General features: G+C 50.7%; 1 protein-coding gene across 1 annotated transcript in view; it reads left to right on the top strand.

Annotated features, from left to right (window-relative positions):
- The window catches only part of LOC118215665 (pleckstrin homology domain-containing family A member 7-like), a 104,858-nt gene that overhangs the window by 67,717 nt on the left and 11,620 nt on the right, over positions 1 to 25,521 (top strand). Inside the window, 15 exon segments of the mRNA XM_035396602.1 lie at positions 718 to 818; positions 9,165 to 9,340; positions 10,861 to 11,178; positions 11,180 to 11,350; positions 13,195 to 13,747; positions 15,680 to 15,763; positions 16,902 to 17,024; positions 19,789 to 19,842; positions 21,861 to 21,929; positions 22,925 to 23,005; positions 23,388 to 23,537; positions 23,791 to 23,892; positions 24,352 to 24,463; positions 24,916 to 25,121; positions 25,510 to 25,521. The exon segment at positions 25,510 to 25,521 is cut by the window's right edge and continues 180 nt beyond it. Of these exon segments, the coding sequence (XP_035252493.1) occupies positions 718 to 818; positions 9,165 to 9,340; positions 10,861 to 11,178; positions 11,180 to 11,350; positions 13,195 to 13,747; positions 15,680 to 15,763; positions 16,902 to 17,024; positions 19,789 to 19,842; positions 21,861 to 21,929; positions 22,925 to 23,005; positions 23,388 to 23,537; positions 23,791 to 23,892; positions 24,352 to 24,463; positions 24,916 to 25,121; positions 25,510 to 25,521 (2,312 nt within the window).

Below are 25,521 nucleotides of genomic sequence, written 5' to 3'. Positions count from 1 at the left end.
TTGGGATGACATGTTAACCAAGGCAGCCCAGATGGGCTGAGCAGTTGTGCTCCTTCTCAACAGTACATCCCTGCTACACAGCATCTGAGAATCTCACACACAGCATCTGAGAATCTCTCTCATACACTATCTGAGAGTCTTTCACACACATACACACACACACACACACACACACACAGCATCTGAGCATCTCACACACAGCATCTGAGAATCCCTCTCATACAGTATCTGAGAGTCTTTCACACACACACACACACACACACACACACACACACACAGCATCTGAGAGTCTTTCGCACACAGCATCTGAACATCTCACACACACACACACACACACACACACACACACAGCATCTGAGCATCTCACACACAGCATCTGAGAATCCCTCTCATACAGTATCTGAGAGTCTTTCACACACACACGCACACACACACACACACGCACACACACAGCATCTGAGCATCTCTCTCGCATCTCTCTTAAAATCAGAGAGCCTGGAAGGCAGACGATCCAGGCTTTGTCCTGGCAGCTCACACAAAAAGTTAATGACCCTTAATCCCGCCGTGCCCTCGCCCCTTTCTGTACAAACCGCACAGACCGCAGGTTCGTCCTGCTGTTCGTAAACGTGTGAATGGGGTTGAGGCACGAGGGCTTGCAGGGCTGAGGGTGGCGGGACGTCCCGTGATGGGTGTTTTTTGGGCTGTGCCCCCGCGCAGACAGCCGGGAGGAGTCCGTCCTGGGGAGCATCCCCCTCCCCAGCTACGTCATCACTCCCGTGGAAGCCGAGGACCACATCAGCCGCAAGTACGCCTTCAAGGTGAGGCCAGCCTTTATTACTGACATATACATGTGCTATAGACGCTTTATAAACTGCTTACGCATCAGTTATATACATGAGTGTTATAATGTCACAGTGAATGGTAAGATGAGAGAAAGGTCATGGCTTCCTAACATAGAGCCATCATTTTATAACACAAAACTCATGAATGGGATGTTCTGTCTGTATGCTATGCATGCGGTTCATGCAGAGGTTATGTGTCCCATCCCCCAATCATCAACCAATCAGAGCATTGGCACCCCTGTCCTACAACTCCAATCAACAGCCAATCAGAATGATGCTGGGGAGCCCTGCTCTGCTGTGTTTGCTGAAGCTTGTTGCTTAATTGATTAATTGGTTATTTATAGCTGGTAATTACTCAGTTATCATACCTCGCCTGCTTTCTGAATGGGATCTCAACTGGTTTCTGATTTGTAATGTGGAAATAAAATCTCACAGATCCTGTGACTCCATGGTCATGTGATCAGGCCTTCAGCTGTATTGTGAGGTCATCGACCACACCCCTCCCCTCCATCCCTAGTCTGTTGAACATTGTCCTCTCATGCATGCTATCCTCTGACGTGGGCCTTTGAGGGCTGAAGCGCTTTCTACTTTATGGAACTTCAAAAAAATAATATCATTTTTTCACTTACTGGTCTGGGAATGTTGTTTGCAAATCTGACACTACAATTTGAATGTTCAGAGCTTGTGAGTTTCTATGATAGGAATGTTCCCAACTTGTGAGTTTCTATGGTAGGCACATTCCCAGCTCATGAGTTTCTATGGTAGGAATGTTCCCAGTTTGTGATTTCTATGGTAGGAATGTTCCCAGCTCATAGGTTTCTATGGTAGGGACATTCCCAGCTTGTGAGTTTCTATGGTAGGCACATTCCCAGCATCGCTGCAGTTTGTCACCGGTAGAATGGCTCAGGATGTTCCTTCTCTGCTGTAGTGAAGTCGGCGTGTTCTGCAGCGTTAATGGAAGCGTGTTCAGCCGAAACGCGGAAGCCCCTTACGTGGGAACGGTCCCTCCTGGACGTTCGCTGCGGGCGCCGGGAGGCCGATCCGAGGCGGCCGTTTCATGTGCTTTTATTTCCCCCTGGTGGGCGTGAGCGTGCTGTCGAGCTCCGTTTCTCACGTTGCCCGGATCACTTTTCATCTCGTTGAATTTGTGCGACAGTGTACGCCGGTGGGCGGATGAATTATGCATCCCCGTCTCTGTTCCCCCCCCCCGAGCTCTGAGCAGCGTGCGAGTGTCACAGGCAGGAGAGAGAGCTTCCTCAGCACGCTAACGCGGCGCTAACATCGTGCTAACGCCCTGCTAACGCCGCGCTACTTATAATTCTGACATCACCTCTGTCATCTGACTGACACTCGCGTTCTGATGAGGTTGCTACAGATAAGTACCTGCTGTAATTAAATACCAAAGTTGTGTTCTGATAGTTTCATTATTCTGTTCTTCTGGTGCCTGTGGTTCTTCTACATGCCAATTGAACACACTTTATTTACTGAATTATGCGAGTGGTTTACAGTGGCTGGAAGTAGAGTTTGTTTCTGACGTTTAGAACCTTATGTGATGAAGTGGGTCTGGTCTTATAGCGGGAGTATCGAATAAGCCTGGTTCCCCCATTGAAGATACGGCTCATAGATTTTCCAGTCCGCACACTATGTGTCATGCTTGGAATCCCACGCTGGGTCTCAGGAAGGAGAGGAACAGAGCTTATGTTTCTACTTCCTGTTCTGGTTTCCATTACACTCGGGGGGAAATAGGAAATGGTGCTATACACACGGCTCTTCTCTGTGTCAGCACCTGCAGCTAGATGCCACTTCTGCTTTAACCTGAACCAGACATGGACCCAATCCACTGACCCACAGTGGGCGTGTCCTGTTGTGCCAGTGGGCATGTCCAATTGTGACAGTGGGCGTGTCCCGCTGTGCAGTGGGCATGTCTTTCTGTACCAGTAGGCATGTCCAGCTGTGCCAGTGGGCGTGTCCAGCTGTGCCTGTGGGCGTGCCCTGCTGTGCCAGTGGGCGTGTCGTGCGGTTCCAGTGGGCGTGTCGAGCTGTACCAGTGGGCGTGTCCAGTTGTGCCAGCATTGCTGTGTGTGTTTGTAGCTCCGCTCGCTAACACCATTAGCGCTAGGCGATTGAGTGAGAGAGAGAGAGAGAGAGAGAGAAAGTGAGGGAGCGAGCCAGTGACCAGCTTCTCTGTGTCTTTGCTCAACGCTTTGTCCTTCTCTCGTTCCTATTGGTCGGGCGGCTCTCCTTGACCCCTCCCACGGGCGCTCCGATTTTCGCGTGCGGTGGGCGTGAGCATGTTCCGGGAAAGGCCCTGTTCCCGAAACGCGCAGGCCGGCCGTGCATGAATAGGTATCTTATTCATTCATTCATTTGTTTATTCACTTATTTATTTACTTGTTTCTTTCAGCATCAAAACACACAATTTGGCCTGCCTTGATTAAAAAAAAACAAGGCTAAAAAAGGCATACACACATGCATATGTGTTAGTGTATATGTGTATGTATATGCATATCTGTGTGTGTGGTCTGAACTGAAGAGGGCAGTCCATAAGTGCCAATCTGTGGATATAAGGGATCTTTGAATGGTTCTGTATTTAGGAATTCTTCTCTACTCCTGTCAGACCGTACAGGATAAGACTGTTTTCCTCACCAGGGGAGGCTGCACCAAGGACTAATCACAGGGGTGCAAATAACTGTACAACATATTTTTTGGGAAATAATTTTATAATTTTAAAAAATTTCATTTTTTATTGATGGAAAAATGATGTGATCTCAGCGATTGTGTTCCTGGTTGTCTACAGTCATTTTCAAGTTGCAAATAATGTGTTTGTGTGTGTGTACGCGTGTGTGTATAGTGTGTGTGTGTGTGTGTGTTTGTGTATGTGAGTGTGTATATAGCATGTGTGTGTATGTATAGTATGTGTGTCTGTACTGTGTGTGTGTGTACTGAGTGTGAGAGTGTGCATGTGTATTGTGTGTGTGTGTGAGCGTGTGTATAGCATGTGTGTGTATGTATAGTATGTGTATCTGTACTGTGTGTGTGTGCATGCGTGTGCGTGTGTGTGCATGTGTGTGTGTGAGTGTGTGTATAGTGTGTGTGAGATGCAGGCCGGGCAGGGTGTGTTTATCCTGCACACCTGTGTGGTCCCAGCCTCATACTCTCCAGTGCTGCTGGCCTCCCTCAGTAAGCTGTGTGTGCTTCTCCAGTGCTGGCCTCCCTCAGTAAGCTGTGTGTGCTTCTCCAGTGCTGGCCTCCCTCAGTAAGCTGTGTGTGCTCCTCCAGTGCTGGCCTCCCTCAGTAAGCTGTGTGTGCTCCTCCAGTGCTGGCCTCCCTCAGTAAGCTGTGTGTGCTCCTCCAGTGCTGGCCTCCCTCAGTAAGCTGTGTGTGCTCCTCCAGTGCTGGCCTCCCTCAGTAAGCTGTGTGTGCTCCTCCAGTGCTGGCCTCCCTCAGTAAGCTGTGTGTGCTTCTCCAGTGCTGGCCTCCCTCAGTAAGCTGTGTGTGCTCCTCCAGTGCTGGCCTCCCTCAGTAAGCTGTGTGTGCTCCTCCAGTGCTGGCCTCCCTCAGTAAGCTGTGTGTGCTTCTCCAGTGCTGGCCTCCCTCAGTAAGCTGTGTGTGCTCCTCCAGTGCTGGCCTCCCTCAGTAAGCTGTGTGTGCTTCTCCAGTGCTGGCCTCCCTCAGTAAGCTGTGTGTGCTCCTCCAGTGCTGGCCTCCCTCAGTAAGCTGTGTGTGCTCCTCCAGTGCTGGCCTCCCTCAGTAAGCTGTGTGTGCTCCTCCAGTGCTGGCCTCCCTCAGTAAGCTGTGTGTGCTTCTCCAGTGCTGGCCTCCCTCAGTAAGCTGTGTGTGCTTCTCCAGTGCTGGCCTCCCTCAGTAAGCTGTGTGTGCTCCTCCAGTGCTGGCCTCCCTCAGTAAGCTGTGTGTGCTTCTCCAGTGCTGGCCTCCCTCAGTAAGCTGTGTGTGCTTCTCCAGTGCTGGCCTCCCTCAGTAAGCTGTGTGTGCTTCTCCAGTGCTGGCCTCCCTCAGTAAGCTGTGTGTGCTCCTCCAGTGCTGGCCTCCCTCAGTAAGCTGTGTGTGCTTCTCCATTGCTGGCCTCCCTCAGTAAGCTGTGTGTGCTCCTCCAGTGCTGGCCTCCCTCAGTAAGCTGTGTGTGCTCCTCCAGTGCTGGCCTCCCTCAGTAAGCTGTGTGTGCTTCTCCAGTGCTGGCCTCCCTCAGTAAGCTGTGTGTGCTCCTCCAGTGCTGGCCTCCCTCAGTAAGCTGTGTGTGCTCCTCCAGTGCTGGCCTCCCTCAGTAAGCTGTGTGTGCTCCTCCAGTGCTGGCCTCCCTCAGTGAGCTGTGTGTGCTCCTCCAGTGCTGGCCTCCCTCAGTAAGCTGTGTGTGCTCCTCCAGTGCTGGCCTCCCTCAGTAAGCTGTGTGTGCTTCTCCAGTGCTGGCCTCCCTCAGTAAGCTGTGTGTGCTCCTCCAGTGCTGGCCTCCCTCAGTAAGCTGTGTGTGCTTCTCCAGTGCTGGCCTCCCTCAGTAAGCTGTGTGTGCTCCTCCAGTGCTGGCCTCCCTCAGTAAGCTGTGTGTGCTTCTCCAGTGCTGGCCTCCCTCAGTAAGCTGTGTGTGCTTCTCCAGTGCTGGCCTCCCTCAGTAAGCTGTGTGTGCTCCTCCAGTGCTGGCCTCCCTCAGTAAGCTGTGTGTGCTCCTCCAGTGCTGGCCTCCCTCAGTGAGCTGTGTGTGCTTCTCCAGTGCTGGCCTCCCTCAGTAAGCTGTGTGTGCTCCTCCAGTGCTGGCCTCCCTCAGTAAGCTGTGTGTGCTTCTCCAGTGCTGGCCTCCCTCAGTAAGCTGTGTGTGCTTCTCCAGTGCTGGCCTCCCTCAGTAAGCTGTGTGTGCTCCTCCAGTGCTGGCCTCCCTCAGTAAGCTGTGTGTGCTTCTCCAGTGCTGGCCTCCCTCAGTAAGCTGTGTGTGCTTCTCCAGTGCTGGCCTCCCTCAGTAAGCTGTGTGTGCTCCTCCAGTGCTGGCCTCCCTCAGTAAGCTGTGTGTGCTTCTCCAGTGCTGGCCTCCCTCAGTAAGCTGTGTGTGCTTCTCCAGTGCTGGCCTCCCTCAGTAAGCTGTGTGTGCTCCTCCAGGTTCTGAGGGATGATCTGGGGGTTAAACCTGCTGCTGCAAGATAAAGATCCGCCGTTTAATCTCACATCACGAGAGCCTTAAAATAGAGCCGTGAAAGACTGGCAGGCTGAGGAGAGAGGGAGAGAGTGAGAGAGAGAGGGAGCGAGGAGAGAGAGAGAGAGCGAGAGGGAGTGAGAGGGAGTGAGACTGCAGTTATTGTTAGCAGACCTTACACTTTTCTATGGGGGTCTGGGTGCAGGACCTTCAGTCTTATGTGTGAGTGTGAGAGAGGGTGTGTTTGTGTGTGTGTGTGTGTGCGTGAGTGTGAGTGTGTGAGAGTGTGGGTGTGAGTGTATGAGGGTGAGAGTGTGCATGAGTGTGAGTGTGTGAATGTTTGTTCTAAATGGCCAGGTCAGATTATTATAGCACAGCTGATTGTGGGTTAAGCTGGTTTATTTCCTTTAGGAAGTCAGTCTAGTGTTGGTTTCATGCCTGTCAGTGTGTTGCATGCTGCTAATCTGAAGCCTTAGGGTTAGGGGGACCAGCAGAGTGAGCAGCACGGCGGGGGGGGGGGGGGGGGGGGGGTTAGGGGGTTCAGACCCCCCCCCCCCCCCCCCCCCCCCCCCCCCCCCCCAGAAGAAAGTTTTTAAAAGACCTGCTGTAAAATGATTATTTATGGTTAATTCTAAGGGGAAATACTTTAGACTACTGATCAGTATATCCCAGTGACAACATGAAAGCCTCGTCTCAGTTATATGAAATTGTTTTTCTCTGCATCAGTGCTATATTATTGGGGGTGGGGTGGGTGGTTATGTGCCCTGTTTTGTAATATTGGGAGGGGGTTGTAACTCCTGGATTCCCCCCCCCCCCCCCCCCCCCCCCAAATGACGCCCTTGCAGAGACAGGGACACAGGGCAGCTCAGGGATGTGTGCGTCTGTGTGTGTGTGTGTGTGTGTGTGTGAAATACGCTGAGATGGCTGTCTTTTATCAGAGTCTATCTGCAGCTCCACCAGGATACGGGGGTATTGACGCGCACACACACACACGTTCGCGCGTGCGCACACGTACTACAGACACACACACACACACACACACACACACCGAGGCAGCCAGAGGAGACCAGAGGGCACATGAACAGAGACCCTGCGTAGGGGCTGCTGGAGCAGTGTTGTGTAGGCTGCGCTGATTGGTGGAAAGTTTTAAGAGAGCAGGATCCTGATTGGGCGTGCTGTTGGGGGCGGGGTCAGAGAGGGTCATGTGATGTGAATTTGGCGGCTGGCTGTCATGCTGTGGCGACGCGACGCCGGCGGTGACGGACAGACCCAGAGGCAGGTTTAGGGAGCAGGAGGAGGATGAGGTCGTTTTAACAGAGATCATTATTCTCACATTCACAAGCTGCGGTAAGAGACCTCAGCAGAAGCCTATAGAAATGTGGGCTTCCACTGCTCTCTTAGGAGTGTGTGTGTGTGTGTGTTTGTTTGTGTGGGTGTGTGTGAGTGTGTGTTTGTTTGTTTCTGTGAGTGTGTGTGTGTGTGTGCATTTGTTTGTTTCTGTGTGTGTGTGTTTGTTAATTGCTGTGTGTATGTGCGTGTGTACCTGTATGTGTGTGTGATTAAGCCTGTGTGTGTGTGTGTGTGTGTATGTGTGCGCGCGCACATGCATGTGTCTGTTTGTTTGTTTCTGTGTGTGTATGCGCGTCTGTACATCTCCACTGTTGACCTCGGTACATAGCGTACGGTCCTGGGTATAGACTGTGTGTGAAGGTATGTGGATTTCATGTGTACTAGTGCCTGGTGCTGCATATCCTGGCATCCATATATTTAGTCTTTGCGTGTGTGTAGCGTGTGTAGTTTGTGTGTACTGTGTGGGTGTGTAGTGTATATAGTGTGTGTATGCACTCACAAACAGATGAAATGTTCTGCAAGAGTAAGAAAACGCCTTTTGAATTAGTAATGAAAGACAAATGAGAAAAGTCACGAGAAATTTGGAATAAACTGGGTTTTTCCTTTATAGACTCGAGCACATGCTACTGTGGGCATAATTGGTGTGAACGCGCATTTTTAATGAAGTGAATTAATGAGGATTTAGAGTTAATTATCCTACATTGATATTCTGCTGGTGTATGGTATTTCATTAAAAGGCTTTTAATGAAATATATCGGAAAAGATGTACCAAGATAAAGGCAGATCACTATGTGAAAATACTCTGTGGGAGTACTCTGAGATTAGTCTGTGAAATTACTCTGTGAGATGACTCTGTAGGAGTACTCTGAGATTAGTCTATGAGATTACTCTGAGATTAGTCTGTGAAATTACTCTGAGATTACTCTGTAGGAGTACTCTGAGATTAGTCTATGAGATTACTCTGAGATTAGTCTGTGAGATTACTCTGAGATTAGTCTGTGAGATTACTCTGTAGGAGTACTCTGAGATTAGTCTATGAGATTACTCTGAGATTAGTCTGTGAAATTACTCTGTAGGAGTACTCTGAGATTAGTCTGTGAGATTACCCTGTAGGAGTACTCTGTGAAAGTACTGTGTGAGAAAGTGCAGTTTCAGATGCAAGGGATTACATAACCAGCAGTGCATAGGTCTAGGTACACACATTACCATGATGGCAGCAGTATGTGTGTGAGTGTTTGTGTCTGTTATGAGCATGTATGTGTGTGTGTGTGTGTGTGTGCGTATGTTACCTGCGTGTGTGTATGCATGCGTGTATGTGTGTGTGTGTTTATGTTATGAGCGTGTGTGTGTGTGTGTGTGTGTGTGTGTGCGTGTATGTGTGTATGTTATGAGTGTGTGTGTGTGTATATGAGTGTGTATGTATTTTATGAGTGTGTGTGTGTGTGTGTGTGTGCGTGTATGTGTGTATGTTATGAGTGTGTGTGTGTGTATATGAGTGTGTATGTATGTTATGAGTGTGTGTGTGTGTGTGTATGTTATGAGTGTGTGTGTGTGTGTGTAATGAGCGTGTGTGTGTGTGTGTGTGTTATGAGTGTGTGTATATATGAGTGTGTATGTATGTTATGAGTGTGTGTGTGTGTGTGTGTGTGTGTGTGTGTGTGTGTACGTTATGAGCGTGTGAGTGTGTGTATGTTATGAGAATGTGTGTGTGTGTATGTTATGTATGTGTGTGTGTGTGTGCGCGTATATATGTTATGAGTGTGTGTGTGTGTGTGTGTGTGTGTATGTTATGTGTGTGTACCCTGCTCTCTCTGACCCCTCCCTCTCTCTCTCAGGCCTGTCACGCGGGGATGCGTGCGCACATTAACAGCCGGAGCTCTGTGATTGGCTCGCAGGCTGAGCATGGCGGCATGAGGACGTACTACTTCAGCGCAGACACGCAGGAGGACATGAACGGCTGGGTCCGAGCCATGAACCAGGCCGCCCTGCTGCAGGGCCCGGGGCCCGCAAGGTACGTGCCCCGCCCCGGCATACCCCGCCCCCAGCCCCGCCCAAGCTTCTCCCAGCCCCAGCGCCCCCCCCAGCCTCATCCCAGCATCCGAGCCTCGCCCCAGCAAAGAGTTGTGTAAGCCGTCTGCTAAAAAATGGCTGATATGTCATGTAATGTAACCTAAAGCCTGCCTCCTGCTGCATCCATCACGGCAACCACCAGGAAGTCCCCCCCCCCTTAGGAACCGCAGCCCCCGCTACACGCCAGCGCTTTGCTTTAATTATGCAGGGGACCCCTGGGGTCCCTTTCTCTCTCCACAGTGTGGGGGCGACCATTACGCATACTCCCAGAATTCCCTCTCCCCCCCCCCCCCCCCCCCCCCCCACTTTGTCAGCCTCACGTATGCCTCTCATTCTCACAGACTGCGTGGGTGTTGGGGTGGGGGGGTGTGGTGTGGAGTGGGGGGGGGTCTGTCATCTCCAGATCGCGCTCTGAGAATTGAACGTTCTCTCCTCGTCTCTCTCTCCGAGTTCTCGCTCGGCCTGTTCAAAGGCGCCGGGCCTCTCTAATTGAGACTAACGAGCTCTGTGGAGCCCGTTCCCCTGACGCTGCGATGTGATTGGCTGTCGCCATGGTAATTTCATATCTGACTGGAGGACAGGCGGGAGGGGCCGTTCAGTCTCCGCAGGCACGTATCCCAGGGTGCACCTGTCACGTGCAGAGCGGGACGTACACGCGTGCGGCTTTTTGTAGCGATGCGCGTTGGAAAGGGGGCGGCCCCTGACAGTCCCACGCTCGCCTCAGTAACGCTGACATTTTGTGAAGGTGGGCGGAATGTTCCGCCCTGCCGCGAGGGAACCGGGGGGAACCGCGGAAACTCGCGTCTGATTTTTTTTTTTTGAAGGCCGTCGCGACGTTGGTTCTGAGGAACCGTCGTGGCGCCGCTCCGGTAGATAACGGCGAGCGTGGAAACGGGACGCGGCGCCGGAAGGGATCGGATCAGAACCGCGGTGCCCGTTCTGGAACGGCTGGGCTGCCCCCAGTTATTTGGTGAAGGAAAAAATGAGTGATTCACAGGAGAACACCGGGTCCTCCAGGGGGCGCTCCAGCTCTCTCTGTGCTTCAGAGTGAAAGGTGGGAGTTAAATCCCTCAGGTTCCTTCTTTTTGCTGGTGGGGGGGTAGCGGGGGGGGGGGGGGGATTATCCTCTGCACCTCCCTCAGTGATGAATCAGGCCAGTCTAACGCTGTTGTGCTTTTACTCCAGCCAAAAGTGACCTCTGGAAATGTCACCACTTAATTCAGCAGCCCGGATCACTGCCTGTTCTCATCTCCTCAGCAGCACGTGGGCTGTGCGTTTGTGTGTGAGCTGTATGTGTGTGTGTGTGTGTGTGCGTGTGAGCTGTATGTGTGTGTGTGTGTGTGTGTGTGAGTGTGTGCATGTGTGTTTGTGTGGTGTGATAGTGATACGTGTGTGTGTTTGTGCATGTGTGTGTGCGTGTGTGTGTGGATCATGGTTCTCAAAGCTCCTCTCCTCCCTCAGAGAGTCAGAGAAGTCCGACACGTCCGAGAGGTCCGTAGAGCTGGAGAGCTCAGAGCGACAGGCGGACCCTCAGACCAATCACGTCAACAGCTGCAGCCCAAGCCCCGCCCAGCCCGACGGCCCGCCCGAGCTGGGCTTGGAGCTGAGCGAGGAGATCGGGACGGAGCCGCGGGAGGAGGAGCAGAGGGAGGAGGAGCCCAGAGAGGAGGAGCAGTACTCTCTCCTCCGGGTCTCGCCCGAGGTCCCAGCCGAGGCCCAACCTCCGCCCGGGACGGGCGAACCCGACGCGCCCTCCCCGGACTCAGCCCCGCCCTCCCGCGCCCCCTCCGCCCTCCCCCAGCAGAGGAACGGCCTGCCCCCCCGAGCAGAACGGGACGTCCCGCAGGGGCGGGGCCCAGCGCGCGGAGGCGGAGCGGCAGGTGCAGAGGAAGACCGCGCTGGCCCAGGTGGAGCGCTGGGTCAAAGTGCAGAAGGGAGGAGACTCCAGGAGGTGAGAGAAACACACACACACACGCACGCACACACACACACACCCTGCACACACACACACACACACACACCGCTCTATAACACACACACACACACACACACACACTGCACTATAACACACACACACACACACGCCGCACTATAACACACACACACACACACACACACAGACCTCACTATCTCTCACACACACACACACACACACACACAGAAACACACATAGGCACACACACACACTCAGACCTCACTATACACTCAAACACACACACACAGACACTCTGCACAAACACACTCACACACACACACACACACAGCAATCACAAACAGACACTAAGTTGTGTACAGTTATAATGAGGTCTTTGGTCTCTGGACATTAATTGAATTAATGGATTTTCTTTAATTAAATCCCTGAAAAGTCCATACTGTTTCACCTTTGAGGATGTACGTACTTTTTTCAGCTGTATAAATGGCTAAAATGTTCTTGGCTTCTGAGCCTCTGTGGTGACTTTACTAAAAGATTGTGACTCCTCTTTCAAAACTTTTGTTTTGCGTTTTGAGCCCGGCTGAACTTTTAAATCCTTTGTCAGCAGCGCCCTCTCCTGGCACTTAAGTGAAAATGCAAAAAATGCAATAGAGCTGCTTTCATGCTCAAAATAAATGCATCGATGGTGGAACATTACAAAAAGTTTCAAAAGTGTTTTGATATGACAAGATATATAAATATATGGGTCAACATTAACTGTGAATACACGGGTCAGTAGATTTTACAGGTGCTGTATTGTATCCTGTATTGATAAATCTATTCTAACATTCCACACACGTCCAAACCGAAGACTTGCCACTTCAGACTGCACCTCTTCACCTCCAGTCCAACCCTCTCTATACTGTTACCAGCCCCAAAACCTGATTCCGTGCGACTTCCTTTTTCTCTAGTTCCTTTATTAATCTTTAATGGTAATTGATCACTTAGCTTAGTGTTCAGTCGGGTAGCTCACAAGTTGTCAAAGAAGTCTGTACTTCTTGCCCTTGCTGCCTGTCTTGGCAACTGTATTTTTGCACTTGTACCCCTGGTCTTGGGGCTGGCGTTTGCATTGTAAGTTGCTTTTGCATAAGAACGTCTGCTAAATGGCCGTAACTTTGCTTGTTGCAATGTGGAAATCGACTGTTAGGTGGCAGTGTAGCATAATGATGAGAGAACTGGGCCTGTAGCGTGGAGGGTTGCAAGTTCAATTCCCGGGTGGGACACTGCTGTTATGGTAGTTAAAAGTCTGGCTCTATTAAAAGGCTCTGGGTAAGCTGTTTGCAGCATTGAATGATGTTAGAACATCTCTTCAAAAGTAAAATGCATCTTATTTAATAATCTTTCCTGTTGTAGTTTCAGTCTCCTGCGCTTTTAGGGTTCAGAGTCTCAGCTGTTTCTCAGGGCATTTAAAATATATAAAAAGGCTGAAGCATTATGCGGCATCACCTATCCATGTAAAGCTATTTTGTATGAGTTGTACTGCTAAAGTGGCACAGTACCTGTTAGGTGGTTTGGTAGTATGGCTAGTGAACTGGGGATGAGGGGTTGCTGGTTTGATTCCCAGGTGGGATATTACATTACATTACATTTATTTGGCAGACACTTTTATCCAAAGCGACGTACAATTAGTGCATGCCAAAGGTCATTGGAACAACTACAAAACACTGGTCCGTCTTTGTCTTTGCACTCTGAAGCAAGGTACCTAAGCAAATGTCCATCAGTAAATATAAATCTTAAAATGTGTGGATCCTTAATTCAGGGTCAGCAGGTTATTAACTGTGCCGCAGAGTGATTTTGACCGTGACCTCCTGCTTTAATTTCAGCCTCCCGTCGTCCGAGCACGTCCTCCTCCGGCCGACCCCTCCCCCGCAGCCCAAAAGCAGCCGAGCGGAGGCCTACCTGTCCCTGCCGAAGATGCCCCTGCACCCGCCCGGCGGGGGCTCCCCCCCCACGCCGCGGAACCTTCCGAGCGAGTACAAGTACGCGCAGGACCGTCTGAGCCACATGCGCATGTCCGTGGGCGAGCGGGTGGCCAGCCGCGAGGGCATGGTGTGGCAGCTCTACGAGTGGCAGCAGCGGCAGCATTATCGCCACGGCAGCCCCACCGCGCCCGTCTTCACCGCCGCCGCCGCCGCCGCCGACCCCCCCTCCGCCTTCTTCAGGGCGTCCCTGGACGTGCCCCGCTCCCTCTCCGTGCCCCCCTCCCCCTCCGACGTCCCCCCGTCGTCGGCCGGCCCCCCCTCCTCTAAGGGGGCGTCGCCTCGCCGGCCGCACACCCCCGCCGACCGCGTCACCGTGCGGCCCCTGGATCAGACCCCCCCGCTGGAGGTCCCCGCCTCCGCGTCGCCGCGGCGACTGCGCACGCAGATCTCCAAGGTGAGGCAGCGCAGCCGCCGTACCGCCGAAACATAAATCTCCTCCCCCGTGCCGTCTGCTGGGATGGGGGGGGGGGAGGGGGTCAAAGGTCATCATTTAATGTAGGTGCAATGTAACACCAGACCTGGGGGGGTTTCACAGAGCGGGATTACTGAGTTAGCTGGGTAACTGCGCTGAGTAAAACCCAGAACAGCTGTTTTGCCTTCAGTCCCTGTTCCAGATTTGGGAGGGTTCCGTGTTTTGCTCAGTTTTACTGCAGTTGTCCAGCTCCCTCAGTAACCCTGCTTCATGAAACAGGTCCTTGGATGCTATGTGTATCTGTAAACTTTTCCTCTTTATTTACTGGGAGAATCTGAAAACACTCCTGCAGATCCCTGAGAGTCTCCAAATGAGAAATGTTCAAAAATCAAATGTACAGTAATAATGAAAGAAGGCTTTTTTTGTTCTATCATGTTGGTTAAAAAAAAATTCTTTGAACAATCATCAGTCCTCTGCAGGGGCTGGTTTTACTGGTGTCTGAAGGGTGTTAAAGTATGTGGAGGTCTGATGTGGATGTGCGGGGCATCATGGGATAGCAACTGTACCGGAGTCCCTCCATGGGAACGCGTGTGTGTGAGAATCCGTCCCGCTGAGTTCCCCGTCCCGCCAGAGTTTCTCGCCCCTCTGTAGTGTCTTGTCCGGGCCGGCGAGCACCAGTTTGGGAGGGGGCGGGATTCACATGGCCTACCTTCTCTGTGTCACTCCATGTGCTGAGTGAGAGCCCCCCCCTCCCCCCCACTCCCCCCACCCCCCCTCCCCCCCACCCCCCAAACCAGCAGCTGCATCTGCTGGGAAATGCGTGCTCACAGGCACACACACGCACTCATACACACACACACACACCCTCACACACACATGCACGCCCCGCCACACTGCCAGATCACTGCACTGCTCTCCACCAATCACACAGCAGATCTGCCCTCCATCCGCACCGAGTGAACGGTGACACAGCGTGTCCCTCTTCCAGTAACTCATACGCGTCAGCTGCAGCCGCCGTTAAAGTAATCCCACTAATTAGCGTTTTTCACAAAGACGAGCTGGGCGACGCGCCGACACACCCACGTTCAAAGCGGGAAGCGTGTTTCTCACAGAAGCGCAATTGCCATGAAAGGAAGCTGAATAAAGGGTACAGATAACTGATTGAGTAAACCCATGTATCGCGCTGGGTTGTGGGAAAGTACTGGAGCTCTTCAGAGCAACTTCTGAGGATGCGGATTTTTCTTGTGTGTGTAGTATGTTCTGACCTTCCCTTGTGCGTCTCCGCGGCAGCGTGCCACGAGCCACTGGCTGCCCTCGCGCACACCCCCTTTCTCAAATACCAGCAACTGCCTCTTTCCTCTGATCTCGAATTTAAATAAAAAACCCGTTATGCAGCAAAATCACGGAGCCGTGGGAATAGCTCCACGAGGGGGATCACTGCTTCTCTTGCTAGTAGCAAACAAATGTTATTTTAAGAAAGCCGGTTTGGGATAATTTATGTGTAACTAATTAAATCTCTTGTCGTTTGTGTCCTTCTAAAGCTTGTCGATTTTTTCTGTACCCGTGATTCTGTATGTAAAGCAAAAAAAAAAAAAAAAAACTAGACTGGAATTAGAGTGGCCACGCGTCTGTTGCTCGTTCAGATAACACGTCTGCCAAAATTAATAAATGGATCATTATTCCTCGCGTTACACAGTTTTTAAAACAAGGCCTTTGAAACGGTATCCCAATTCTTGATAGGATGACACCAAAATAAAGATGCTGGTCTGGGGAAATGTTGTATTGGACAGAGACTTAAGCACTTCCAATTTGCCCGAGGGGAAAGGTTTTGTATCGAAGCTAGCCGTGTAATATTATGTCCATACGGAGAAATTGTCGTGCCGTCTGATTTATTGTGTCGTCTTTCTTCCGCAGACCTCTCTCATAGAGCGGCGCTCGATGCCGCCCGTCGGCTACATCACTCATACAGTCAGCGCCCCCAGTTTGCACGGTAAAACGGTAAGGACCCCCGGACCGCTCGTTCCTCCACTTTATCAGCTCGGCTACGTGATGTAGTCCTGAGATTTCCCCGTCGCTGTATCGCTTGGCTGAGAGTTGCGGGAGGTGCTCATCGAAACGCAAGCATTTAACCGAACTTGTTCTTTCTCTGTTTCTTTGTTTCGTAAATTACGATCTTATAGGCACTGTATCCTAGATAACTGCCACTAGAATTCAAAATATAAACCTCATGTTCTAATCTGTTCATTGATCAGAAATCACATTTCCCTATTACGTGTTTTACCATATGACAGGGCCACCTTGATGCCCGTTAGCTAGATAAATAGCTGTATGGCTAGCCGGAACCTCTCTAATCAGATATCATCAGCTACTTCATGTCTTTAATAGGTTTTCGAGCCATAGGATCTTGACACTGATGGCCAGTTATCATTAATTTTTAAAATGAAAATGGTATGCCTGGTATGGTATGGAAAATGGTATGATAACGTAACTTAAGTCACATTTTAAAAAAACATGATTTCAAATAAACGATTAACCTTTTCCTTTGTAGTCCCTTTACAGTCTCATGGTTTACCCACCGCCCAATTCCCAAATCCAGTCAATGTTAGCATTAAAAAATGAATTGATTGATGTTCCCCCGCTGGCACAGTACTAATGAATATCCTCGGACAGGGCCAGACTGGCAGAAGTTCAGCTCACAAGGCTGTCATTGACTTCCCAGCGGTGGTAAAAGTCTGCTAAAATTGACGACAGCGATTGAAAATCAGGTTGTAATGAAACCTTATGCTACAGAGATTTTCGTTCTGCCAGGAGTGTGATGTGTTTCCTGTGCTCTGTGCAAAGTTTAGACTACGATGTACAGCAGCTGAATAAACGTAACAGGCTGGTCACAGGCTGGTCAGTAGTGTGCCCCTCCAGCTGGGGTGGGTCTGTGGTAAAGGAGGCTTGTGTTGCGTTCGAGTAGGAATAGATACGGTAATGTACTGGTCTGTCCTGTTGACCGAGGTGGCACAGACTCTCGCTCTGGCACCACCTAGTGGACACGTATGGCATGGGCTCCTGGCAGGAGGCTGTGAATAAACGCTCCTCTCTCTGCCCCCCCACCCCCTACTTGCCCCCCCCCCACCCACCAACGCAGCCCGAGGAGCTGACCCTGCTGCTCATTCAGCTCAGGAGACATCAGGCCAGGATGGCTAACGTGCGCAACGACGCGCTAGCCCACCTGCAACAGCACAACGGCCCCTCTGGCCTCCGCGTTCAGGTCAGGGCTGGACTCCCCCCCCCCCCCCATTCCCCCCCCCACCCATCGCCACTGTGAGCATACCATGGGGCCCTTGTGTGTTCTGGATGTCCCATTGTAGCTGTAGCTGTGATGTGGTGCTGTTTGTCTGTTAGCATGAGAGCGTTAGCCGCCATGCTTCATTTCACGCCTGGGCTGCAGCTCTGTAGCGATGCTGTTCGGCCTGCTCTGTCTGCGCCATTAAAATGCCTTTTCATTTTGGTGAAATGTTTTTTTATTTATTAATTTTTTTTTTTGCTTCAAACCGCTCACTTAAGCCTGTGACTTCCACACTGCTGCCTGGAGTGGCATTGTGCTGTTTGCATTCCTAAAATTACTGGTCTGTGGGGAAAAAAAAAATGCTAATCTGAACTAGGGGCGTAACGATACATTGATCAGTATCGATGTATCGGGTCAAAGGTCAAGGATCTGATCCAAAAGTATGACCGAAAGTATCTGGACACCCCTTGGTCTGGGTCTGTTTTTTCATGTTTTGAGTTAGGCCCCTTCGTTCCAGTGAAGGCAAATCTTCTAGATGATTCTGTTCTTCCCTAAAAGTTTGGGGAAGGCCCTTTCCTGTTTCAGCATGACAATGCCCCCTGGCACACAGTGAGGTCCATATAGAAACGGTGTGGAAGAACATGACTGGCCTGCACAGAACCCAGACCTCAACCCCATCCAACACCTTTGGGATCAGTTGGAAAGCCAACTGCTATCCAGGCCTAATCGCCTGATCAGTACCCAAACTCACTAATGCTCTTCTGGCTGAATGGAAGCAAATCCCTGCAGCAATGCTCTAACATCTCGCATAAAGCCTTCCCAGAAGAGTGGAGGTTGTTATAGCAACAAAGGGTGAACCAACTCCATATTAATGCTCATCATTTTGGATGAGATGCTCGATCAGGTGTCCAGAGACTTTTGGTCATGTAGTGAGCAAAATGTCTGTTTAAATGTCCATAATCTTATAGTGGATTGTTCTCTAGAAACACTCATTTTTTACATTTCAGACTCGTCCTCATCATCACTTGCACAGACCGTTTTTCCTTCTGTTAAACCTGAGGTCAATAATGTTTTTGCAGTCTCAGCCTTATTTTGGTTGTATGTGTACACTATAATGGGATTGCGTTAGCTGGATCATATATCTTCATCGTTTCTTTCACTGTGAGATTGTTTTGGATTGTATCGTAGCGAAATTTGTGATCTTGCCAAATACCGAACCGTTGCCTCAAGAATCAATATCGTGTCCTATAGTGGTGAAGGCTGAGGTTCACTCCCCAAATCTAAACTTGCTAAATCTGCTTTTTTTAAAATTAGTTGCTAAGTGGACTGGTCTAGAAACAAGGTCTGAGCAAGCACCATTCAGAGACAAAAGGGGTGGTTCAGCTTCTGGAGTTTTAGATTTACAGTTTTTTGTGTTGTGAGAGATTTTTTAGGCACTTTAGATATTCTGGAGTTTTCTGAGGGCTTGTTGGCTTTATAATGGCAGGCTTGAGTGCATTATGGGGGTTAAAAAGTGTACTTTATTGCTTTAGACCACAAACCTTCCAATGTCCTGATATCTGAGAAGATGGCAGGCCATTTAAAAGTGTCCAAAATATCCCTCTTCAAACACAACTGCCTTTACCAATCAAACAATCACTGCTATTATATGAGAAACTCCACAAAGTAAGAAAGTATGTGAGAGACTCCAGAAAGCATCACTTTAATGCATCTCCTTTTACACGTTTCCTCTAATTGTCATCATCTAGTGGTCAAATGTAGGTACTGCTGTTAATTTGGGGGGAGCCACTTATTCAACTCGTTCAGTTTGCCAGCTACCGAGTGAATGAGAGAGGGACACCGTGGTTTCATGGGCTATCTGGTGGCCACCACACATGCATTTGAAGAAAAAAATCTTTGAGGACGTCCCAGCCACGGCCCACATTAAGACTGTTCTCAGCTCAGTGGAAATGTGACCTCAGAAACAGATGTCTCTGAAGGGAGGCCCCAGCTCCTCACTGATAGTGTTCAATGTGTTCTCATCATGGGAACACCAGAGGAAGCCCCTCCCCCCCTCACAAGGAGGCCCCGCCTCCTGTAGCACAGTGTTCTAAAGTCTGCCGGTCACAGAGGAGCCACAATGGCGCCCAGCGGTGTTACTCATCTAGTCATTGCCTCAGTGGAACCTTGTGAAAGGCCCAAACTATGAACGGGACCCCTGCACTGGCTGAAGTCAGAAGTGACGTTTTTGTTATTGACTTACCGTGTCGTGCAGTCCGTCATACTTTGACGTGCAGTCACCTAGGAGATGTTACTGTGCTGGAATGCGTCAGAACAGCTCCCCCCCCCCACCCCCCCACAGAGACTCTGACTAAACCCTGCTGAGCTAAGCATTTTACGTTCTCGAGAAAATAACACCCAACCCGCAGCTTTAGTTATTATGAATGGCAGAATATTGCAGGTAGCCAAATAAGTAGATTTAGATCCTTTTTCTTTTATGTATAACCGGCCCTTCCTAACCCTTGTAATTCAGTCAGTGCTGTAAATGTATGCGATTGGAGAAAATGATGCAAAACAGCATGAGCAGAATCCATAATCATTCCACGCTCAGAATGTGTGCTTGGTAAGTGCTGCCAGTGGCAGTTCTCATGCTGATGGTTTATGCAGTGAAAAGGGGGGGGTGGGGGGTGGGGGGGGGGGACTAGGAACAGCTGTTGTGTGTGCTGCTGGGTTATGTGTGATCTGTCTCTCCACTGTTCCCTTAAAGGCCGATGATACCTACACACAAATGAAGAAGGACCTGGAGTATCTGGATTTGAAGGTGAGATCTGGCAACCCTTCCCTTCTCTCCCTTTCTCTCTCTGGCCTAACCTATCTCTCTCTCTCTAGCCTAACCTCTCTCTCTCTCTCTGTCTCTCTCTAGCCTAACCACTCCCTCTCTCGCTGGCCTAACCTCTCTCTCTCTGTAGCCTAACCTCTCTCTCTCTCTCTCTAGCCTAACCTCTCCCTTCTCTCTCTGGCCTAACCTCTCTCTCTCTCTCTCTCTCTCTCTCTCTCTGGCCTAACCTCTCTCTCTCTCTCTCTCCCTCTCTCTCTCTGGCCTAACCTCTCTCTCTCTCTCTCTCTCTCTCTCTCTCTGGCCTAACCTCTCTCTCTCTAGCCTAACCTCTCTCTCTCTCTCTCTGCTCTAACCTCTCCCTCTCTCTCTGGCAGGTGTATGTGAATAACAACATTTTGGTGTTTAATGTGTTCATTTAGTCTGTGATGCATTGTACAGAAAGTGACATGTGTTACAATGGTCATGTCATGAGTGATTTGACAAAAATAATATTTCAGCACTGTTGTACAAGAGCTGGCACCTTCTGAAAGTGCTCCTTAGTAATTTAGTTTACCCCAGCACAGATTGCATCGTTTATATTTGATGGACACTGACAATGTATGCTGATCAAGTGCACAATTAAGCTTTGATTGCTGTGCAACTTGCAAGCAGAACATATTGGTGCTTATGGGAGTTGAAGTTCATAACGTGCGGTGGCAGAATGTTTTTTTTTTTTCTGGAGAAAATTTGAGGACTTCATCTCCCATCATCCATCGCAAAGTTCTGCCAAGGGCAAGGGTGCCCTCTGGTGGGTTGTTCTGCACGCTGAAGCTCCGAATTTCAGCAGCAAATACTCCAGCTTTTCGTATGGACCTGCAGAGCTGCTCATTTCAGCAGTAAAAAAAAAAAAGACTTACCTTTGCGCTAAACCCACTGCACTGCTTGTGTAACTTTTGGTGCACAGACTGTGAGAAACGTGGCTGGGAATGGCCTCCCCCTCTGAGCAATGGGAATGGCCTCCCATTCAATGGGAATGGCTGGGAATGGCCTCCCCCTCTGAGCAATGGGAATGGCCTCCCATTCAATGGGAATGGCTGGGAATGGCCTCCCCCTCTGAGCAATGGGAATGGCCTCCCATTCAATGGGAATGGCTGGGAATGGCCTCCCCCTCTGAGCAATGGGAATGGCCTCCCATTCAATGGGAATGGCTGGGAATGGCCTCCCCCTCTGAGCAATGGGAAGGGCCTCCCATTCAATGGGAATGGCTGGGAATGGCCTCCCCCTCTGAGCAATGGGAATGGCCTCCCATTCAATGGGAATGGCTGGGAATGGCCTCCCCCTCTGAGCGCCCTGGTGAGCGCGTGCTGGTTCAGCGGCGATCGTTAGCATCGCCGGCTCCTCCTCCTTGGTGTGTCACCCAGTGAAACGGCTGACCTCAGACGCCGTGTCGCTGATTGGACCGACGAGCTTAACTCTGCTCGCTGAGAGTGGTGAAATCCCCCCCCCCCCCCCCCGTAATCCTGGACTTTAAGCTGTTCACCGGGAACACTGGGAGAGGAGACGCCTTCCGTCCCACGGGGCTGTCCTCTGGTTCCCATGGGAACGCTGGAAGGGCGGAGTCATCAAAGCCAGAAGGGCCTTTCTGGAGAAGGGCAGCCGCGTGTGGCTGTGCCTCGTTCCTGCTTCCCCTAAAACACACAGAGCTGCTCTCTAATGTGGCTTCTCACAGCGTTGCACTGCACTGCATTTACGCTGCTTCTCCTGCTCTGGGTCCTCGGCGTCTGTAGTTTGCACTGAAAGTCACACTCCTGTGAAGATGTGAAAAGATGGCTCCTTATAAAACACTGAAGTGCTAAAAAAAAAAAAAAAAAGACTGTGTGAACTTTATTTTGGATTTGTGTGCTGTGTGGTGTTATCTCGGGTTCGTTGTTCTTTGTAGAAGTTCTTCCACGTCACCTTGATAATTGAAAAGTGGAGTCCCGGAAACATCTGAGCATCTTTGTGTTTATTGGCTGTCTTAGGTAACTGGACGTGAAACCCTAAGAGACAGGTCGGCAAAGCCTCTCAAAATTGCCGAAAGTGATGTTGATGTAAGTATGAGTACGAAATACATTTTTCAACCCTGCCACCCAGTACACTTACACAAAATACTTTATTTGTTATGAATATCGTTTTTCACCCTGCTGCTCACGTCCTGTCCCACAGTGAGGAATATATATTTCTTATCTCCGTGGTTATGGTTGGTAAACAAAACCAGAGAAACAAACAAACATGCAGACGGATCCATTAGGGAAGAGCTGAGCAGGCGGACAGACAAACAGACGAAACAGCCTTTCTCTCTCCAGCTCCCAATTTAAAGAGAAAAATACATGCAATGGGATTTATATTCGAGCTCTTAAATTTTTCAGTTTGATTTTTGAAGTCTTGGCCCCTCCGTGTTATCAGAGGTGGATCGGCTTCGGAAAGATCCATCATTAGCATTGTTCCACTTTAACAATTTATAAGATCGCTGGTTTATTTGTCTGAGTGATGAATATTTGATGTCATTAACAACAACAATATTACTGCGGCGAAATAAAAACAGTTTAATTATTAATTTAACGGGAGGGTAAACAGAGCGGGGGAAGGAACGGCTGGCTGCACTGGAAAGGCGCTAGACCGAGCAGCAGTCTTTCATCAGTTCTTTCTCCAGCTGAGTTTTTGTTTTTAACGTCTCCAACTGGTTTTTTTTTTTTCTCAGAAGAAAAGAAAGATTTCTGCTTCTGTCTGATCACAGAGGGTGTAAACAAACCCTAGGAAGCGTGCGTCTTTAGCTTCATTACGTCTTCAAAGCCTTTAATTAATCGGCGAGGACAAACTGTTGTGGGCTGTTCATTAAGGGGAAGGGGGGGGCGGGGCTTAATTAGTGACTAACGAAGCTCAGGAGGGTGTGATGCGTACAGGTGCTGTTGCCATGGAGAGGAGTTACGATATGAATATTTCACAGTGAAATCTGTCAGCCAGGGAAGGCTGGCACCCTGTGGAAAAAGCGTAGCTGCAGAAATGCAGCTCACCTGCAGCTGTTGTGCTGGGGTCCCCTCTGCAGGTGGAGCTGAGCAGGTTGTGTGAGCAGGACAAGATCCTGCAGGACCTGGAGACCAGGATTCGGACACTGAAGGAGGATAAGGTACCAAATCTCTCCTCCCTGGAGTGTGTGGCTGTACTGAGATAGGATAGAGTTCCAAACTTCGCCATGCTCTAAAAAACTTGAGAAGCATTTGAAATGCACAATAGCTGCAGAGTGAAAATGTCCCCTGTCCTCACATTCAGGATCAATAAATATGATTCAGGTGTGCAGGACTCACTGGAGGTGTGGTCTCCTGCTCTGTAAATAATGTAAATACAGTGAACGGTGAATAAATCTGTGTGACTAAATATTGGAGGTCACTGGCTGGGCCCGGACCACACCTGTTCTGTCTGTGACCACCTCCTTCTGCACCTCCTCCTCCTCCTCCTCCTGCTCCTCCTGCTCCTCCTGCTCCTCCGGCTCCTCCTCCTCCTCTCTCCAGGACAAGTTGGAGTCTGTATTGGACGTGTCCCACCAGCAGATGGAGCAGTACCGGGACCAGCCCGCTCACGCCGAGAAGATCGCCTACCAGCAGCGCCTCCTGCAGGAGGACGTGGTGCACATCCGTGCAGAGATCTCCCGCGTTTCCACGGTGAGCCTGACCGGCTCCGCCCCGCCCTGCCCCGCCCTGCCCCGACCAGACCAATCCCGCCCCGCCCCGCCCCGCCCCGCCCTGCCCCAACCGGACCAGTCCCGCCCCACCTGATTAGTGTTGTGCTTCAGTGCTCTGTGCTGCTCTGTGCTGTGTTGTGCTGTGCTTTATTGAACTGGGCTGCTCTGTGTTGTGTTGTGCTGTGCTTTATTGAGCTGGGCTGATCTGTGTTGTGCTGCTCTGCGTGCTGCAGGAGATGGAGCTGGCCTGGGATGAGTATAGCAGGCTGGAGATGGACCTGGTCCACCTGAGGGAGGCCTTGCAGGACCAGCTGGGCCGGACCGTTCTCTCCCAGGTGAGACCCAGCACCCCCCACCCAGCCCTGGCCCCTCCCATCCCACTCTCAGACTAGCCCCTCCCATCTCGCCCTGGCCCCTCCCTCCCATCCCACCCCGGCCATCTGCACATCTCCTGGGTTCAGGGTTCTGAGGTTGCCTGTAGTTACCTGCAGCACAGAGCTCTCTGGCATGGAGGAGAAGCTCCATTCCCCTCGGGATTTAGGGACAGTTGTGAGGTGCTCTGACTGCCGTGGGTTGCCAGTGTGGAGTGGCTTTAGGTTCAGTTTTGGGGTGCTCTGATTGCCGTGGGTTGCCAGTGTGGAGTGGCTTTAGGTTCAGTTTTGGGGCACTCTGATTGCCGTGGGTTGCCAGTGTGGAGTAGCTAGGTGCTGTTGTGAAGGCTCTCTGACTGCCGTGGGTTGCCAGTGTGGAGTGGCTGTAGGGTAAAGATGCCTCTCGTCCTTGTGTTTTTGCAGCAGGAAAAAGAGCAGATTCGCAGGGAGCTGTGGAGGATTGAGGATGTGATGGCAGGACTCAGCTCCAGTAAATCCCACTACCAAGTCACCATCAACTCTGTGAAGAACCCAGGTGAGAGGGGTGTTTACCTGCTGAGCTTTCAGTGTGGGGGTTAAGAGTGTGTACAGAATGCATTGCATGTAATTTATACACAAGCACCAGATACTTACGTGTGTGTGTATGTGTGTGTGCGTGCGTGTATTTGTACATATGTATGTGTGTGTGTGTATATGTATATGTGTGTGTGTGTGTGTGCATGCATGTGTATACCCGTATGTGTGTATGCGTGCGTGCGTGTGCGTGTGTGTGTGTGTGTATGTGTGTACGTGTGTAAATGTGTGTGTGTGTGTGTGTGTGTGTGTGTATGTGTGTGTGCGTGCGTGTATTTGTACATATGTATGTGTGTGTGTGTATGTATATGTGTGTGTGTGTGTGTGTGTGTGTGTGCATGCGTGTGTATACCCGTATGTGTGTGTGCGTGTGTGTGTGTGTATGTGTATATATGTGCGCGTGGGTGTGAGCAGAGAGGAAACTTGTGCCTTCCATGTCGATGTCCTCGGTGCCTTCAATGTCCCTGAGTGCATCTGTGGGGGAGACCAGGCCCTCCACCCGGAGCCCGCACCTTAGCCCCGCCCAGCCCAGCCCGGACACCCCGTCCCCCCAGCCTCTGCTGCAGCAGCAGGCCCGAGTCCTCCAGGCGTCCGCGCTGTACCAGCCCGAGCCACAGTGGGTGAGTACAGAGGAGCACAGCTCATGGGAGATACGAACGCTAACCATGCTAACCATGCTAACTATGCTAACGGCGCTCCTGCAACTCATGGGAAATTTGAATGCTAACAATGCTAAAGATGCTAACAGTGCTCCTGCAGTGAATGCTGATTCAGTTCATGGGAGATACTCCACGCTACACACATGCTGAAGAAGCTTATGGTGCCACAACATGCCAGGGTTGGGTTCAAGTCCATTTATATTTGGCCAATTCAGGGAATTAATGTGCATTCAACTGATTGATTTTAAAATCATGGAACATTTTGGGAATTATTTCAAGTGGCGGCACCTTTTAGCTACATGTCAGGGCCGCGGCTTTGACACTGCGTCTGTGTGCCCGGCGTCTGCAGGTGGAAGACGAC

Source organism: Anguilla anguilla, chromosome 16 (genome assembly GCF_013347855.1).
Source record: "Anguilla anguilla isolate fAngAng1 chromosome 16, fAngAng1.pri, whole genome shotgun sequence".
NCBI classification, from domain to species: Eukaryota; Metazoa; Chordata; class Actinopteri; order Anguilliformes; family Anguillidae; genus Anguilla; species Anguilla anguilla.
This window is presented reverse-complemented; position numbering and strand designations above follow the sequence as displayed.